Genomic DNA, 20,286 nt, shown 5'->3' on the forward strand with positions numbered 1-20,286 from the left:
ATATAAATGCCCTTCTCCTCCACTGCTCTCACCCAAGATAATATAGAAGAACATCAAGAAGCCCTCTGCTGCATCAACCAAAAGCACATCTTGTGCGATATCCACTTCTCACAGTGGCCAACCAGATGCTTATGGGATGCCTACAAGCAAGACAGGAGTGCAACAGCTCTCTCCCTATTTGTGATTCCCAGCAACCGATATGAGACAGATTAATCATAGCTATTCAGTTGATCATCTGTTTGTACTCCATTTCCCCCTTCAAGCAGAAGCTCAACAGCTATCATCATACAAAAGCAAAATACAATTGCAGAGGCAAAACAATATAAAAAGTTACCCCTGCAACAAAAATTCCAATAAACCCACAAATTCAATTCAACACCGATATATCAGATGACACAAAATACAAAAACAATAGGTATGGAGATGATAAAATACAACTCATGTTTTAGCCAAAAATACACACGAATATCTCTGCTGCAACAGGTAATATTCTAACTAAGTTAAGGAGACAAATTCATCCTAGAGCCAGCAGAAGTGAAGAAAAGAACAGGGCACAGCCAATTAGTGCAGATGTAAAGAGCTCCCCAAACCCCTTTTTGTGAACATAATCCTTCCTTTCATCACACAAAATGAACCTTCATATGAGATGTGAACACAGACACACCATTATCTTACACATTATCTTTTTTTAATGTGCAACCAAAACGATTTAGCATTCACACAGGCAGTCCAGCTGTTATCAAAAACCCAATTTACCTTACAATGTTAAGACATGTAGCAGCCACAGTGCAAACCATTGCTAATTTGTTGTTGTTGTTGTTTAGTCATTTAGTTGTGTCCGACTCTTCGTGACCCCATGGACCAGAGCACGCCAGGCACCTCTGTCCTCCACTGCCTCCCGCAGTTTGGTCAAAATTGCTAATGGACACTTGCAAAGCAAAGGATTCATGTCCAGCGTAAGGTGCAGGGCTGACTCCTCTTGGATACCTGAGTCCAAAAGGGTCTGGGCATATTCAATATTAACTGCATGGTGTAGGGAGGGAGTGCCAGCTTGCTCTTTCACTTCACAAAGGCAAATATTGGCAGGCTGAGTGGCTCCCCCCCCCCCCCCCGGACTTCAGGTCTGATCACTCCCATTGCAGATTTCTTCCCAAGGAATACTTATTTATATACAGTGGTACCTCGGGTTAAGAACTTAATTCATTCTGGAGGTCCGTTTTTAACCTGAAACTGTTCTTAACCTGAGGTACCACTTTAGCTAATGGGGCCTCCCGCTGCTGCCATGCGATTTCTGTTGTCATCCTGAAGCAAAGTTCTTAACCCGAGGTACTATTTCTGGGTTAGTGGAGTTTGTAGCCTGAAGCATCTGTAACCTGAAGTGTCTGTAACCTGAGGTACCACTGTACTTTATATGCTTATTTATACTTTTGAATCAAGCCCAGAAACAAACCAGCAGTCATGAAGTTGTTCTAAGACTAATGAGACATATGTTTTTGGCCACTGGTCCCAGTTAGTAGCCTAGCAGCTTTACTTGGGACTGAACAACTTTCAAAAGCAGCCCAGCGTAGAACACATTACAGTAGCATCTGGCGCAGGCTTTCAACTGGTCGGCCGCGACACAATAGCTGGCCGCAGCCTGATCCAAGGTGGGTTGTAGCAGGAGCACTACCACCAAGTGAATACATGCATCTTAAAGATTAAGAGGTGGGACCCCAAAAGCATTTTGGGGTTAAAATTGGATCCTGGGTCTGAAAAGGTTGGACACCTGACCTGGTAGTCACCAGAGCATGGATAACCATGGCCAGGCAATCTCTCTCACAGAGCAGGGTCCGCAGCTGGCATACAAGCTTCAGGATATGAAAACTAGCTCATGCATCAGCTTAATCCTATAATAAACTATAACCAGATGACTGCTTCAGACTGACGCCACAATGCTCGAGGCCATACACAGCTGGGGAGACCTGTGGGGAGACTCCACACCCATTACCTGAACTGTAATGGACCAGTGAATGCTTTGGAATCCCAACCTAATTTTCTCCCTTCAGCTCTCCCTTTTAACATAAGAAAAAGGCCAGAGCAAAATTTCTTTAGGATCTTTATTTTATATTCCAGACACCATTTAATTCAATAATTATGGAGCATAGCTTCCCATTCCCCTCTAGTGGAAGAATCATGTAAAATAGTCATGAATGAAACTGTGCTTTGCTATGCGCACAATCTTTTCAAGCGCTACTGGGCACATTTTTTAAGCATTTCATTTGTAAGCTGAGATGGAAAATAGCAAGATGCTTTCAAACCAACGAAAAGGGTGAGGGAGTTCAAAATTAGATTTCTATGAGAAGAATCCTGAAATGTTTCGTCAGGCACTTATCTGCCACAGACCTATTGGTCTCTCTCTGGCTCCACTCTCAAATTAATTACTGCAGAACTGCATATAGTCTCTGCACGATTTGATAGAACTGTGCTCGCTATTTCAGAGGGAGGGGGAGGACATATGGGCAACTGAAACCATCACCCTTTCAGGAAATGGAAGCAAGACAATGAATTTGGAACCATTTTAATATCAAAAGATAAACTCTTGCTAATCCCCCAAGAGCGTAATGATTAAAACAGAATATGAGGTTATACAGAATTTAAATGTGGACACTGGAAGGCAAAGGAATATTAGCTGATAATAAAATGGCCACACATTACTTTTTGGAACAAGGGATTCACATAGCTGGGAGAATTTGACAGTATTGCCTTTTGACACAAACCTCGTATGTTCTGGACCAATATATAGTGTGCTCTAGGTTCTGGGGGCTGTAGCTCTGTGGCAGATCTCATGCTTTGCATGCAAAAGATTCCGAGTTCAGTTCCCAGAATCTCAAATCTGAAGCCATACAAAGCAGCTGCCAGTCAGTATAATCAGTATAATCAATAAGGAACAGGGGAGAGCAAGGGTGTTAACTCAATATAAGTCAGTTCCCTGTGTTCCCACCACTGAGGAAGATGGCGCCCATATCTTGGAGTGAAAACCACCTGGATGTGAGGTGTGAAATTCCAGGGAAGGAGACAATTCTGGGGTGACTGGAAGCTGTCTTCCTCCATGAGGCAACAGTAGGGAACCTGGGCTTTTGTTATGTTGCTGGACCCCACCACTCCTTACCATTGGCCACGTTGGCTGGGGCTGATGGGAGTTGGAGTCCACAATATCTGGGAGGGCCAAACACTCCCCACCCATGACTAATGCTTAGATCTAATTACAGATAGGTAGCCGTGTTGGTCTGCCATAGTCAAAACAAAAAAAATTCCTTCCAGTAGCACCTTAAAGACCAACTAAGTCAGTTCTTGGTATGAGCTTTCGTGTGCATGCACACTTCTTCAGATGTTTTGGCTTAGATCTAAGTTTATGTTTAGGGGAGCATTAGACACGCCCTACTTTAGTCTTCCTCCTGTGCCAGCATTTGACTTATGCCTTGAATAGAATAGCACACATACAGTCTGTGTCTAAATATCTCTGAGCACTCGTCTGTGGCGGGGGGGGGGGGGGACAGGTGGGTGCAGCTGCGGGAAGAAACATATATGGCCCCAAATTCAAAATATTTAGAAAAGCATTAGTTTACGTGTCTGTTTTCAGTAACTGGAGTGCACATTCTGTTGAAACTGTGCTCTGAAGTTGCTAGTTAGTAAACCAACATCAAATCACAGTTCCTTACTTCGAACACAATGGGAAACCAAAGGCCAAGATTGACTTTACCTGCCCTATCAGCCGTTCCATCTAGATGTTGCAACGCTTGTGCAGACAGAACGACTGGAAGAGTGTGGTGTTGAATTCCACCCAGAGTTTTTAATCTACGCTGGAACAGAAACCTGTGCATGAATTGAGGAACAAGAAGGTAGTTCTCATTCCAGACCTAGAATCACAAAGTTGGAAGGAACCTTGGGAGGTTGTCTAATCAAACCCTCAGCTTTAGGCAGGATCTGCAATGCAACTACACCACCCCTGACAGAAGACCCACCAGCCTCTGCTTCAATACCTCCAGTGGAAGAACACCCACCATATACGGAGGCAATCATTCCTGCTATCTAACAGTTCTCACCATTAGGAAGTTTATTCTGGCATTTAGCCAAAATCTGCTTCCTTACAATTTCCACCTGTGCTTGTAGTCCTGCCCTCTGGAGCCACAGGGAAAAAATCTTCTCCATCTTCTCTATGCAACAGCCTTCAGATATCTGAAGGCAGCTCTCACATCTCTCCTTAATCTTATCTTCTACAAACTATGCTGTGGTTCAGCAAACTAGGAATGTTACATCTGAACTGGGTCAATGATTATTAAGGACCCAATCCTGTGCCTTTCAATATCCACTCCATGGTTCACACGATCTTGCCTGCAAGAGGTTTTCCAAACTGGTCGCTCTCGTCTATGCACACATATTGCGAGACACAAGGGAGTGTCTGGTGTGTATGTGTGTTTGTGTGTGTTTTTCAGTTTAAGATACCATAAAACTATCTTGTAACAGGTACCTCTGAAATCTGTCCCTCAAGCAGTTGCATTTTCAAAGCACTAACTGTTGAGTTGTAGGAAGCAAGCTTACATCAAGCACCCTTATCTGGCATGTCAACACCAGAATAATGGACGCGTGTTTTGAAGGGCAAAATTTTAATTCTAGTTTCCGAGAAGAATTTGATTCGCATCGTATCTTGAAATGCCATCTGATGTGTCCACTATGTTTTCTTCTTGGCAGCTTGTAGATATTGCCCTTCTACCACCTTGCCTTAAAAACGCTTAACAAATGTTCTTTGCATGAAAGCAATTTGCTGAAATAATTCCAATTCCTCCAAAGTGTCTCTCATAGCCAGGTTTCAGACTTATTAATGACAATGTAATGGTAAACGTTCACATTGGTATTCAGGAACGAAACGGTAGGGTTTAAAGGTGGATGCAGGCTTTGCTTTAATACCTACTGTATGCAGAAAATTCCACCTAGTAAGCAGTTCTGATGAAGCTCGCAAAGAGAGGAAGCCCATTGAATTCAGACCTAGATTTCTGAACTGACTAAGCCATTAGGATTCATTATGTAGAATAAGGGCTGTGGGTACAATGAAAGAAGCACATGTTTTGCCTTAGCCACAGGTACATATTTATGCTGTTCAAGTAGAATGGCTCTTAATGTGCAGTCCCTTTCCTCTGGAACCGGAAAACAAGAGAGCTTTCTTGATGGGAGAGTTCCTCCATGCTTCCTCTGATCTGGGCTTAACATGGAAATGCCCATGAACGAACTATATGAAGCCACAACTGACAATACAATTGCCGCAGCCAAGACTGCGCCCAAGCAACACAGACTCTAGCATTTTGGGCAGCATCCCACCAAACAGGCAAATAAAAGAACGGAGAGGTTGTGATTCTTAACAAAAAGGAACTGGGAAACTTCCAATACCATGGTCCTAAGTGTGATGCAGACGCTGTGACCTCAGAGCCAGAGATTTTCCAATTCAATTTTGTCTTAATCCACAAATCCATACTATTTTCTGAGCACACATGTCCCACTTGCAGTAGGGGGACAACAGTGACCTTCTTTAGAAGGCCACTTTAAGGATTGCTGATAAAAGGCATGAAAAATGATCTCAACTGCAACCTTGATAGGAGAGTTAGCCAAAAGGGGCATATTATGAGCACATACAGTGGTACCTCGCAAGACGAAATTAATTCGTTCTGCGAGTTTTTTCGTCTTGCGAAGCACAGATTTCCATAGGAATGCATTGAAAATCAAACTTGCAAGACGTTTTCGTCTTGCAAAGCAAGCCCATAGGGAAATTCGTCTTGCGAAGCAACTCAAAAAATGAAAAACTCTTTCGTCTTGCGAGTTTTTCGTCTTACGAGGCATTCGTCTTGCGAGGTACCACGGTATATGGAATCAATGAAATTCTCTGATGGGCAGGCAAGGAGAAGAAGAGGAATCCAGAGGAAAGAGATGCAGCCCAGGCAATATAGGGAGGGAACCAGGAGATACAGGCAAGAGAGCAGTACCCAGGCGAGGTGAGGAATGGGGAACTAAAGGATGGAGATGTGAGCAGGGAAGCAGCCCAGGTGAGACACAGAGGTCTGGTGGAGAGATGTAAAGGGACAAAGATGGCCAGGTACAAAGGGATGGCAGCAAGGGAATGGGAGTAGGCAGGGTCCATTTTCCATGAAATATATTTATACAAGTGTCACATGCATATGCACATCTTTCATATTATTCTAATGAGAGGTGGCATATGCCTATTTCAAAACGAAATAAATAAAATGTATGCAACTCAATCTTTCACTCCTAATTCAAAACACGGAATGAAAATTGGTTTGTGCAGTTCAAAAGAAATCACACACTCCCTCCCAGCACCATCCAATTCAATTTTTTTAATTAGCATTTTTCGTAATGATTAGGGATAATAGCACTTACAGGGCATATTCAGCAATGGGTAACTTGAATACATCAAACACTTCCTTGTTCTTCATTAGGTAGACCGATCGCAGATAGGAAACAAAACACTACCAGAAAAAGAGAGAAGAGGTATTTGTTTAAACAGTAAAAAAGGCACACAGATACACTCCACATCTAAAAAGAGATCCAAAATGTTAAAGAACCAAAATTAGCACACTGCATTTCAGCTAAAACTAATTAGTCTTATAAAAACAGATTATTCTTTATTGCATTATGAGTCCCAAAGTTAAGAGTTTGTTTGTATTTCAATTATGCTTTATATGCGTTTTGAGCTTTGGGGAGTGTTACATTTCCAAACTTCTCTCAGTGGTTATGGTATCTACATATTAAATATGAAAACATAACCATAGGAACCTAAAGAGTACATGGAAAATCAGGAGACCAATATCAAGGGCTTGTGGACTCAGACTATGAACCTAAGAATTTGAAGGCAAGGAGACAGCCTAGTGAATTATCATGGATTCTGTGTGCTCAGAGCCCATCAAAGGTACAGATATAAATGCAATTTTAAGAAAACACCAATTAAATTACTGAAAGGTAAGCTTAACTATGACTGCAATCCTAAACACAGTTACTTGAGGGTAAGCCCTACTGGAACTTACTCCCAGCTGCCAGCTAACATTTCAAACCTCAATTCTCTTTTTCAGCATCTCTGCACATTTTTATGTTCTCATCCACCTCTCACTCACGCCCACTGGCCTTATAGCAGGCTTCTTTCCTTGCCTTTCAAAATAACCTTTTTCTCTCCTGTATTTCTTAAAATTGAAGGTATTTGTTCCGTCCTTGAAAACCCCTTTTAAACTGCTAATAGAACTTGTGGTATGGGATGCTTTTGCCGTTAAAACCCATCTTTTGAAGCAACAACAAGAAGAATTGTAGTAACAGATTTTGCTTGTAGTTTCATGTTACCCAGACTGCAATAAAACACTGGAAAATCACTTCTATAAAACCGAATAACCTGCTGCTACCAGCATGCCCTTTCGTTTGGCTGGTAACTCAAGTGTATCATTCATTAAATCATACTGTTTATGTTTCCACAAAACTGTTCTGTAATTTTTGTTTGGGAAAGGAGAGGGGGGCGGGAAACAGTTTTACAGATATATTCACTGGCTCACGTACGGAATCCTCATTTGCTCTTGCACTGCCTGCAAACCGCTGCTGAATTTTTCCAATCTTAACAACACTCAATAGATTTATTAAATTATTATTTACAATAGCTCACTGCTGTTTGTTTACTCAGTCTCCATCTCTCACACACATGCACCTTGATGCATATGCGGGAGCTGTAGCCCGTGCTGCAAAACTGCTCCTGCTGGTATCCTTGTGTGTCACTAAGGGGAGACAGTGCTAATTGGATGGAGACACTATACAAAAATCCTGCGCTACAACAACCTTTCTGCTTGCATTTTGCAGAGTATTGGTCAAATTAAATTGATGCAGTTTTGCTTTGTAAGTGCCGGTGGCTACATACTGTTTACAGCCCCCACCTGCAGACCCCAACCTCATCTTATACACTTTCCAAAGTCCCCTGAAGCTGCTCCATTTTTTTACCCCATCAAAATTCATTCCTTCTTCATTGCCTCTCATCCCCATCTTATAACTTATTTGAGGGTTGGCAGGGCCAGCACAAGACATTTTGGTACCCAAGGAAAACCACAAAATGGTGCTCCTCTCTCACCAGGGACGAAGCGGTAAGTGAAGATCTACACTGGAAACAAGTGAGGGAATCAAATCAAGTCAACCTTATCCAATGGTTGAAGTGGGAATCGAAGGGGCGGGGGGGCGCTCTAGAGGTGACATTGACAGACGTCTGCTGAGGAGGCAGACCCGCCCATCAAGACCCGTGTGGCAGCAGCAGGTCTGCTGCCCCTGTGGTCCTGCCGCCTGAGGCCGTCGCTTCACTTTGCCTCGTGCATGAGCCGGCCCTGAGGACTGGGAAGTCAAGCAAAGTGTCTCCATCCAATTAGCACTGTCTCCCCTTAGTGACACACAAGGATACCAGCAGGAGCAGTTTTGCAGCACGGGCTACAGCTCCCGCATATGCATAAAGCCTTCTGTTCAATCCCTTAAGCTCCAGATAACAGATTACTGGGAAAGGCCTCTGCTTGCTAGATCAGGAATGAGAACCTGTGGTCCCTCCAGATACCATTGGACTATAGCTCTAACCATTCCCTGCAGCTTGAATTTTGATGCCTTCCGTACCATGGTAGGCAGAAGTCCATTGCTGAAAATGCTGGTATTAAACATGAACCCCATACAGTCAATTGGTATATAATGGTTAAAAAAAGAAAACACCACTGCAGTATTTAAAGAAGAGGAAAGTGTTTATATTTTCATGGTATGATGCACTTAATTTTTTTTTTTTATGCACTTACGCAACAACGTGCTGCTTTTTCTTTTAATGTGGTTGCTATAACCAAAGTTGAAGCAATAAAGCTTGATTGAATTCAAAATCCAATTTGGCTATTCCACCGCAATATCTCTAACAGTGCCGCAGGGCTTGATGACAAAGTGATGGATACATGCTACACGACTACCGAAGGCTCCCACAGACAGAACAGACTCAGAAGAGGCAGTAAATATAGCAATCTACTCCTGTGCAGGAGAGACATTTTGAGTTGGAGATAATATAAGCGTACTCCTCTGTGGGCTGGTGCAGAGACGTACCATCAGGCCACTTTTAACCACAGTTAAAAGATTTTTTAACAGGGCCGCTGCTCCAACTCCTACAGCCTTAGCCGCAGCTATGAGAACCAACATTAACTATAGCTAGATAAGTAGATAAACGCTCTGCTTTAACCAGGATTCTTTTAACCAAACTCTGGTTAACAAGGAAACCTCGTCAAACTTAACTGCAGTTAGTGCCAGCGTGTATGTATGAATTCTCTAAACACAATTAAAGGAGGATGGGGAGAATTCACTCCTGTGAAGTAGGCACAAGGTCATAAGGCAGATGTTGCTGAACTACAACTCCCATCAGCCCCAGAAAGCATGGACAATGGCAGGGATGGTGGGAGTTGTAGTAAGAACTCAAATCATTCGGTGCGGCACTTTGGAACTCCCTGCCTATTGATATCAAGCAAGTGCCTTCACGGTATCCTTTTTGGCGCCTGCTAAAAACATCCTGGTTTAAACAAGTCCACCCAGATGCTTGGAAAGTTGGTGTGAATTTTAACTGGCTTTAATATTTTAGCTTCTTGTTAAAATATTGGTGCAAAGTATTGCTGTAAATCTTTCTTGGTTTTATTGTTTTACATTTTTGTAAACTTCGTGAGGGTGTTTGTTGCTTTTTTAACAATCAAGCAGCGTACAAATTTTACAAATAGAATGTCAAAATAAAAAACTAAGGAAGAGGTTTGCTGGATTTTAGGCCCAAGGCCTATCCATTCCTCTTCTCACTGTAGCCAACCAGAGGCCTATTGCAACCCACAAGTAAAACATGATCACTGTGATATTATGTAAAAATATAGTGTAAGGACAGGTATAGTGATATTTAAATAACCATATATGTATTTGGATAACAATAGCATTTAAATACCTATATATTAGACATACATACATGGAATTGTAGTAGTTTGCATATACAGCTATATAATATACCTCTTCCCCCTCCCTTTTCACTTTTTAATTGTTTTATGTTGGTCAACTGAAATATTCTCTATAAAAAATCAATTTAAAAATATATATTGAGGACTGGCCTTTATGATATCCCTCTCCTCCCCTCTGCCTTCATTTAAGCAATTTGAAACTGACCACAAGCCTTCAACAGAATGGAAGAACAGACTATATTTTCGCAGTGCTATGCAGTAGCAAAAAACAGTTTTAAATAAAGCAATAAAAGTTGGATTTACAAGGCAGGTTCATCACTGGATCTGTCAGCTGTGACAAAAGCTCTTGTTTGAACTCGTTCCATCGCTATCCCGAAACTCCAAGATTATTTCACTCCACTCAATTTAATTTTATCTATCTTTTTAGAGCGGGTTTTTAAAAACGGCTGCAAAAAAGCTGTTAAATGAGAAAAGGCTATTGCTGCTTCTTTTTTTCAGCGCAAACCAAAGTATTCTATTCCGTTCTTTCATTCACATTTTCCTGTTGTTGCTACACACTTATGATCCTGTCTTATACAGTTGACAAAAATCAAAAATACACAGCTATGTGCTTTTACAAGACATAGCTAAGCACTCCTGGTTTGAACCTCAACAAGAAAATATTGTGAAGAAAGCAGGTGTTATCCGTAATAAATTATAATAAGGTAATAAACAACGGGTTTTCCAGCCAGTGAGCAATCTGGCACATTCCACAACGGCAAAATTATCATGAAAAGTATTGTTATTTTACATAATGAGCTGTTCAGACACTATATGTTTCTATTTCTCAGTTATCACTACATCATTAATCTAGCTTTCTAGGCTTGGGAACTAGAGGCATTTAATTTTATTTCTTTAAACTTCTGTACTGCCCATTCATTATTCCTCAGAAAAAGGCAGTGTGGCATAGTGGTTACTGTATTAGATGTTAGCCCTCTTCACAAGATACTGCCTCTTTACCTTGGCTGCTGACAGTTAAGGTATTGCCACCAAAAGAGATAGCAAAGAGCTGGATTTATACCACTAAAATTGGCAGCTGGTACTAGCTGAGAGGATGCTGGCATTCCTGATCACTATTACTACCCACCAGCACTGTAGCTCATTCCAGAATTCCTGGCTCTGCAGAAACCCAGGCAAAAAGTTTAAAATAAACAGCAGCCAAGGTGCTGCAGGTGCTTAATGCTCCTTCATATTTTAAAACTTATTTAAAGCTCATTAAAAATCTCTCTCTTCATCTCTAGCGCATGTTCCACGGAAACTAGGAAGGTTGATAAAAGTCAAATTTAATGCACAGGAGACTCTGACTATGCATGTTCATGCAGAACTTCCCATGGCATGGCAGAACTGACATGTATACAACATTGCGTAGGATTTTCTACACCATAGTTGAGGAACCTATGGTCCTCCACATGCTGTTGGCCAGCCTCAGACAGCATGGTCAATGGTCAGGGATGATGAAAGCTGTAGTCCAACCATATCTGGAGGACCACAGGGTCCCTTATACCCCACCCATCTGGCAGTTTCCCCAGCCACTCTGGGTGGCTTACAGCATGTCTAAAAACATAATAAAAAAACATCAAGCATTAAAAACCTCCTGATACAGAGCTGCCTTCAGATGTATTCTAAAAGTTGTGCAGTTCTTTATCCTCTGGACATCAGAAGGGAGAGCTTTCCAGAGGGAGGGCGCCACTACCAAGAAGGCCCTCTGCCTGGTTACCTGTAACTTTGCTTCTTGCAGTGAGGGAACCAGAAGAAGACTCTTGGAGTAGGACCTCACTGTCCAGCCTAAGCAATGGGGATGGAGATGCTCCTTCAGGTATACTGGGCCGAGGCCGTTTAGCAGGGGTAGGCAACCTAAGGCCAGGGGGCTGGATGCGGCCCAATCGCCTTCTCAATCCGGCCCGTGGACAGTCCGGGAATCACCTTGTTTTTACATGAGTAGAATGTGCCCTTTTATTTAAAATGCATCTCTGGGTTATTTGTGGTGCCTGCCTGGTGTTTTTACGTGAGTAGAATGTGTGCTTTTATTTAAAATGCATCTCTGGGTTATTTGTGAGGCATAGGAATTCGTTCATTTTTTATTTCAAAATATATTCCGGCCCACCAAATGGTCTGAGGGACGGTAGACCGGCCCACGGCTGAAAAAGGTTGCTGACCCCTGGGTTTAGGGCTTTAAAGGTCAGCAGCAACACTTTGAATTGTGCTTAGAAATGTACTGGAATCCAGTGAAGATCCTTTAGGACCGGTGCTAGTCTCGCTACTGCATTCTGGATTAGTTGTAGCTTCCAGATCACCTTCAAAGGTGTATACTAAGAAAGTATCATAATAGGCAGCTTACCCGTTGGGCTCTCTCTTTCAGCTCTTGATCTTGAGCCAAGAAGGACTGCAACTTTTTCTGGATGTCAACAAGCTTTTCAGGATTGATTCTAGAGGATTGGGAGAGATGGAGAGAGAGAGAGAGAGAGAGAGAGAGAGAGAGAGAGAGAGAGTGTGTTAGTTCAGGTTGGTGTGTTTAAGTGGCAGGGTTTTCTCTGTCATGGCCCCATCCCTGAGGAAGATCTTCCACATGAGATACTTCTGCTTGGCTTCATTCCAGACTGATGTTTCATTCTGCTTTTTAAATGATGGTAGTTTTGTTGAAAGATGGTATAAAACCATTTCAAATAAATATCTCTTCCTAAAGAGTCACAAACCCCTGTTCAACAGGTTCAATTTTTTTCATTTCATATATTTTTTTAAAGCATTACTTCAAAATAGTTAAAAGGTACTGCCCATCTGAACAAAACTCAGCTGAAATCATGTCAGGCATGAAGACCGTTCTCCTCCCATGAATAATGCAGGGAAAGCAAACAGAAGCTCAGGCCTTTTATCTAGAGAACAGTTTAAACTGGAAGAGGCAACGATTTTTCAAGGTAAAGCCACACAATTAACATTAAATGGCTTCTTGAGCTTATAAAAAGGTGGAAAATTGAGCTCATGCTGAAGGAGGGGGGGAAGCAAAATATACAGCAATAATACCTCACATTGACACGGTCTCTCTCATGAGAAAACAGTGTGAGGGTTCCCCACCCCAAGCATTTAAATAAGACTCTTGCTGGGAATTTCCAGAGCCCGAGGCATTTCTACAGAACTGTGGCTTCACAGATAGGTAGTACACCAACTGATGTGGAGATTAAAGCTGTATTATTCAAAAAAAACAAACACCCAACAATAATTGCATGAGGGAGGAGAGCGAGGCTGTGTTTCCTCATCCTGCTTCTTCCCCACCAACTCTTCAGAGTTCTAGCCCATGTGCCACTATTATTATTATTATTATTATTATTATTATTATTATACCGCCCTTCTTCACAAGATCTCAGGGCGATTCACAAGAAAGAAATACATGGTAAAAGCACAAATAAAACAGAACAACAAGACAACAAGCCCCCCCCCCAACACATTTAAAAAGCTATAGAATATTAATCCGCCAAAGGCCTGGTTGAAGAGGAACATTTTGGCACCACAGCAGACAAGCCCCAACCAGTGGACATCTTGAAGAGGCCATCACCACAAAGGCAGTGTAGTGGCTACAGTCTTGGAATGGGACCTGGCAGACCAGGGTTCAAATCCCCACTCAGCCGCCAAGCTCACGGGGTGACCCTGAATCATCTCTCAGCCTAACCTTTGCCACAGGATAAAATGAGGAGGCAGAGAAGCACATATGTTGCCTTGTGCTCTTCAGAGGAAAGTGGGATACAGGTCTTGGTGGTGCAGATCTCACTCTGAGGCCAACTGAGCCCTGGTTAGAGCCCATAACTGAGTCTATTGTGTCACAGCCGCTCTGCTCCTATCAGCAATGTGCTGTCCACAGAATAGCATTAGGAGATTGCTCTTTGGCCCCAATGGGAGTGCCACAGGGCACTATTTTGTCCCCAGTGGTATTCAGCATCTATACAGTGGAACCTCGGAAGCCAAACGCCTGTAAACTCGAATGTTTCAGCTCCTGAACGATCGAAAACCGGAAGTGATTGTTCTGGTTTTTGAATGATTTTTGGAAGCGTGGCTTCCGATTGGCTGCAGGACGCTCCTGCAGCCAATCGGAAGCCGCGCCTTGGAAGTCAAACAGACTTCCAGAACGGATTCTGTTCGACTTCCAAGGTACGTCTGTATCCGGATTTCCCAAACTTGGGACTCCAGCTGTTTTTGGACTACAACTCCCATCATCCCTGACCACTGGTCCTGCTAGCAAGGGATGATGGGAGTTGTATTCCAAAAACAGCTGGAGACCCAAGTTTGGGAAACCCTAGTCTATATGAAGGCACTGGGAACAGTCATTAGGAGTTTTGGAGCAAGGTGTCATCAGTACACTGATGAGACTCAGCTCTATTTCCCTATTACATCCGAGGCAGAAGAGGCTGTACAAGCCCTGGACAAAAGCCTAGATCTAGTGGTGGACTGGACAATGCCTCTTGCTGGTCTACATGGAGGACAGAAAGGTGTTTGTGAACATGTGTAGAAACGACTACTGTGTCCAGTAAAATCTGCGTTTGCTGTTCCACCCATTTCGGCCTCTGGCCCCAATCATTGCTGGCTTGAGGCCCTCAGAAAATTGCCCAGAAGGCATTGTGGCTCAAAATGTTTCCCCACTGCTGCTCAAAAGAACTCTACTCTTTCTTAACAAGCTGGAGAAGTGGGGAGAAAGCAGCAGCACAATGAAATCCAGCAAGGCTAAATGTAATGAATACAGGAAGGGGAACAAAATACCAAAAAGGAGAAATAACTGGCTAGGCAGCAGAAGCATTCAGAATCTACAGTGTACATAAACAAATTGAATATGAGTCAGCAATGTGATGCTGTGGCTGGAAAGGCCAGTGCCATTTTTAGGTTTTATCGGCCGGAGAATGGTTGCAAAGAACTGGGAAATAATAATGCCATTTTATTCGGCATTATTGTGACCTGATTGGAATGCTGCTGTGAGCTCTGGGCACCAGGTGTCTCAAAAGATATTGGCAAGTTGGAAAAGATTCAGCTGAGAGGTACAAGGACGAGGCAGAGGCTGAGACGGAAATCCTATGAAGCTAAGAAATAAAGAAAAAGCAAGCTATGTACATTTAGCCTAGAGAGGAGGAAACATTATTGATTGGCGCAAGCAGCAGCAGAGGGAGATGCCAATATCCTTTTCAGATTTTGGAAAACTATCAGAAAGAAGGTGGAGGAAGGAGAGTTTTCACCCAACATGCTCTGAATAGGCCACATACAGCCAGTTTGCAAGCAACGCTCAGCCAAACTATGGCTTGGTATGAACATGTGGGCTCCCAGAAAGGAATTTGTGGCTGCTTTGGTCCTCTTCCAGTCCTGCCATGTTGTTGTGAGCTAAGCTAAGCAAGGCGTCCAAACCTGGAATCATGGTTTGTCTTACTCCAGACAAACCATGAACTGTAACCAAACGTTGTTTACAGATCGTGGCTTGTCTGGTGTGAGGCAAACTATTACATCAGGTTTGGGCGGCTTTATTCACAACAGTGCAGCTGAAGAAGGACCAGGAGCAGGAGCACAACAGCTTCAAAATCTTGCTCCAGAAACACTCCCATTTGCAGCAAGCCATGGTTTGGCTGAGCATCACAGGTGAGCCAGCTGAAAGATATGCTTATGTTCTGCTAAGAGTAGTTCAACAATGGAACAGCTGGCTGAGAAGAGCTAGGATTTCCTCCTTGTCAAGGCATAAACTGGGAAAGAAGACTGGATATTCCAGCCTAGCTCAGGGTGCAAGACGCAAAAGGATGGAACAGGAACATACCGTATTTTTCCGTCCATAAGACGCCCCCATGTATAAGATGCCCCCTATTTTTGGAGACTCCGATTTAAGAAAATGGGGGGAGATGTATTTGTGTATAAGACGCCCCCAAATTTTTGACATTCTTTTTTAGGGGGAAAACTTAGTCTTATACACAGAAAAATACAGTACTCCTGCCTCCCTTAGCAGCCAACTGCACATTTCAAAGGAACCAAGTATATATCAGGAGCTGTCAGAGCTTTATCAGAAATTTACATCTCAGTGCACAGATGTCCTATGTGGTGAGATGCCAAGTGGACAGGTTGGCCCATCTGCCTGGGCAGCTGAGTCAACTTGGAGTGAATCCTGCTTACTGAGGCTGTCCAATAGTTCTCCTCACCTAGGAAGGAATGCATAGGGCTCCTGTACAGGTTGAACTTTGCCTGGAACCCATATAAATAGTGCAAGCTAAGTCAATTTGCATCTCCTCCTGCTAGCAATGAGTTACATGGAGCATTGACGCCTGGAAATCCTATTGAGCTCTCTTCCAGCTTCTGAGTTCTCCCCAAACTTGACTTGAACATTCTTAAACCCATCTCTTCACAGCCATATCGACCAGAAGCTTCTCTCTCAAAGCAAATGAAAGCAGAAATTATCTGAATGTTGAGATCTATAACCAACACTAAATATCATCTGCATTTTTCTCCCCAATCCACCCCCGCAGTGTTTTCCATGGCTCATCAGTCCCACTGCAAAAATGATCTCTCCACAGTAAACCATTTATGCCACTTTGGCAAGTCATTATATCCCTTTAAGAGAGAGAAAAAACAAAGGCTAAAAAGGGCCATTTACAAGGATTTGCAAGCTTTACTGCATCCCCACATTATCACCCATGATTTAGAACAGTATTGTAAACAGCATTACTGGAAGCCAACAACTACTTCAGCGGAGCATGTGAACCAATTTCAACGCATATTGAGTGACTGAGATATTAGGCACCAAATGGTAATTAGGTCTGTATGCATGAAGGTATGAAACAGATGTCATTACGAGTAAAGAAAGGAAACTATCGGTGCACTCAGTTGAGCCTTCCTCAGAGGAAAAGGGCTAATACCACAGACTTAACATTGCCATGTTTCAGATTAGCATTTTAATACAGTAGCACAGGAATCTGTGTATTAGGGACAGCGTTCCTCAAACTTGTAAACTCTGAGATGCTTTTGTCCTGAATTAAAACCAGAAGCACACTTCCTTTTTCCTTTCTTTGAAGAACTGGGCATTTTGCCTAAGTCCTAAATTCACCAGCCCATTCACAGGTGGCGAAAAAGGGAGGAGGGGAAGTTTCTGCAATTTTTCAAAAGGAGGGAGGGGGAAATGTTGGGAGGTCCCTATGGAGGAGTTTAGCATGGGATACAATCTTCTCTTTTCCTTTTCGCCCTTTATTTTCCCTAGTGAACATTAGAAAGGCACCCGGGGGAAAAAGCTGCTGCTGCAATTGAAGCAAACAGCTTCCCTATCTATCCCTGCTACAGACACTACGGACCTAGATGGGCCAATGATCTAGCCTGGCTTAAAGGAAGCTTCCCACATTATTTCTGTGAGAATGAAGCAGGGTAGCAATCTATGCAGGAGGTGCAACAGCAAGTCTTTTCTGTGGATGGGCAATTCTACCACATCTATGTGTAGGAAGAGACTGGACGTTCCATTCACATCTGATGCAGAGAATGGAGGAGGCTTACCTGCCTGCAGAGGAGGAGTCTGCTTTAGATTAACCACAGTTTACTGTGTTGTCCGCACCCAGTGAACAGGGGTTAATCTTAATTATGGTTTGTTGGGGCAGGGGGAGGAAGTCTACTTCAAGCCACATGGAGTTAATAATACTCATGTACAACATGAGTACAACAATTAGGGCCTTTCTGTGACAGTCCTCACCAGTACAACATCCACCTTCCCTGGGGCTGCTTAAGAAAGAACTGTGTGTCCTCAGGGAAGGTAGAAGCAAAGGAATCCAGGCCTGAGAGGACTCTGCCACTCTACATTTTACATAATGTACATAATGTAAGCATTTTAAAATTGTAAACTGCCTTGGGTGCCTTGGCAGAAAAGTGTTGTGTAAATCCAATAAATAAGACAATAATACATAGTAGCAGCACCTCCCCCCCTTTTGCTGTCCATGGCTGCCATTTTGTGCAGGCCCCTTTGGCACCTTTATCAATAAATGAGTACTCGCACCTTGTTTTCAACAACAACAACAAAACACTGGTTTTTTTAAATAATAAAAAAGAGCTGAATTTACTTGATGTTGTTGATGGGAACTTTCTTCTGTGACAGCTGCTGCATCATTCCCTTTTCCTCCGAAGAAAGCAGCACAAGAAGAGCTTCCCCACCTTCTTTGTACCTAAGAAAGGAATTAGAAAACAAAATATTTCCTGATTAGGTTTCCAGATGGTAAATAAAACTGACAGATTCTTCTAAGGGCCAAACCAAACGTGGCATTAATCGCATCTTCACATCTAATGTGCAGGTTGTTGTTTTCTTTAAAACGCAAAAAATCAGGGATTTTCCTCAAGACGGTGGCAGCAGAAGAAAGCATTTAATTCCTCCATCACACCAGCTGGAATCCCCACACTTTTCAACCCTGGCCAGCAGAAGCTATTTGCATCCCAACATGGGTTTACAGGCTACAGAGACCTAAGAGACAAGGATCAGTGTCTTAGCTAAGCCTATCAAACATCTGGCACACACCCTGTTCTCTCCTTTTGAAGAGCAGAGCTGGAACAACTATTCTTGCAAGTTACATCCTGAGCTTTGGGATTGGGTAAGCAATGGGGTATTCCTCCATAAGCACACACAGTTTGCTCACATGATTGCCTCCGTGTCCATGGAGACAGAGGTAGAATTAGTGGCACCAACTCACTATCAGCCTTAGCAACAAATGCTTCCCCTGAAAGGGAAGGGGTCTCCGCCAATAGTGGGAATTTTGGGAAATGATATACAGTGGTACCTCGGTTTAATAACAGTCCAGTTTAAGAACAATCTGGTTTACAAACTCCGCAAACTCCGAAATAGTGTCTTGGTTTGAGAACCTTACCTCGGTCTAAGAATCCGAACGGTGGAAGGGTACTGGCGGCGGGAGGCCTCATTAGGCAATGCGCACCTCAGTTTAAGAATGGTTTTTGGTTTAAGAACAGACTTCTGGAACGGATTAAGTTCATAAACTGAGGCACCACTGTATAATTAATTGAAAAAAAATGTTTAAAATAACCTTTTCTTTTTTTAAAAAAACAACAACCCGAAGCTTTTCATTTAGGAATTTTAGGTGTTAAAATCCCAATGGAGCAGAAAAACTATTTATGTATGTGACCACAACTGCTCAGATGTTAATGGCTCAGAGATGGAAAGAAGACGAAGTCCCTACCAGAGAGGAATGGCAGATTAAGTTGATGGATTAAGCCAAATTGGCAAAAATGACCAGAAGAATCAGAAATCAGGAAGACCAAAATTTTAATAAGGAATGGAGAAAATCTATATTTTATCTTAAAAACCATCGTAAACTGCTAAAATCATTAGTAGGATTGGAATAACACTTGTAGTTTAATGTTCAATTTTGGATATAATGGAAATGTAAAAGATTTGGATTATTATAAAAGATACAGGAGAAAATGGTTAAAAAAAGAACCCAGAAAGGGGATGAGGGAAGTCCAGGAGATTCTTTGGAATCTTGTTTTTATGTTACTTGTTGGATAATCGACTGTAAAACTTTAAAGTGAAAAACTAAGTAAAATTTAAAAAATAAAAAGATAGTGGGAGACAATGAAGCCATCTAGACTAGGGTTACATAGCACTTGGGGTGTCTGGTATTGCAAAGATGAGACATTCTTCTGACAAACGACTAAGTCCTGGCTCCAGATCTCCTGGCTCCCCATCCGCTGGGACCCTCCCCTAGCTTGGATTCCTTCTGGGGTCCCCAGTTCTCACCACCTCCAACCCAGAAGGACCTTTCTCCGAGTTGGTCTCCTCCAACTCCCCAAGCTCCTCCCTTTCCTCCTTGTCACATGACCATCCATTCCATCCTTACCAAACGGGGACTGGGAAAACAGCAAAATACCTTGCTGCTACCCAAGGCTCTGCACAATAAAACAGTATTTTTGGAGGTATAGAAAACAGCAAATTTCCAAAATAGATGCTTGCTAGGGGCAAGCTGGTGATCACATTTGTGGCTGAAGAATACAGGACAGTTAGGAGTGATGCCTTCCAAAACCTCTCATTAAAAACTCACAAACCAAAGAGATTAGTGACACAGCTTCCTACAGAGATGGAGAAGTTGTGGCCTTTCAGAAGTTGATGGACTACAGCTCCCATCCTCTTTGACCCCTGGCCATGCCGGCTGGGGCTGATATGCGTTGGAAGTGCAACAACACCTGGAGGGTCACAGGGCCCCAGACCAATATTTTACAGGAATAACATAGACAGTTTTCCACT

At 42.8% G+C, this 20,286-nt stretch overlaps 1 protein-coding gene across 1 annotated transcript in view; it reads right to left on the bottom strand.

Moving 5' to 3' along the window:
* The window catches only part of DDX10 (DEAD-box helicase 10), a gene marked incomplete at its 5' end in the record, with an annotated part of 158,923 nt that overhangs the window by 109,472 nt on the left and 29,165 nt on the right, over window positions 1-20,286 (bottom strand). Inside the window, 3 exon segments of the mRNA XM_083736392.1 lie at window positions 6,424-6,512; window positions 12,391-12,478; window positions 18,101-18,202. Coding sequence (XP_083592518.1) covers window positions 6,424-6,512; window positions 12,391-12,478; window positions 18,101-18,202 — 279 coding nt within the window.

The sequence above is a fragment of the Podarcis gaigeae genome (assembly GCF_964106915.1).
Source record: "Podarcis gaigeae genome assembly, chromosome: 4".
Classification (NCBI taxonomy): Eukaryota; Metazoa; Chordata; class Lepidosauria; order Squamata; family Lacertidae; genus Podarcis; species Podarcis gaigeae.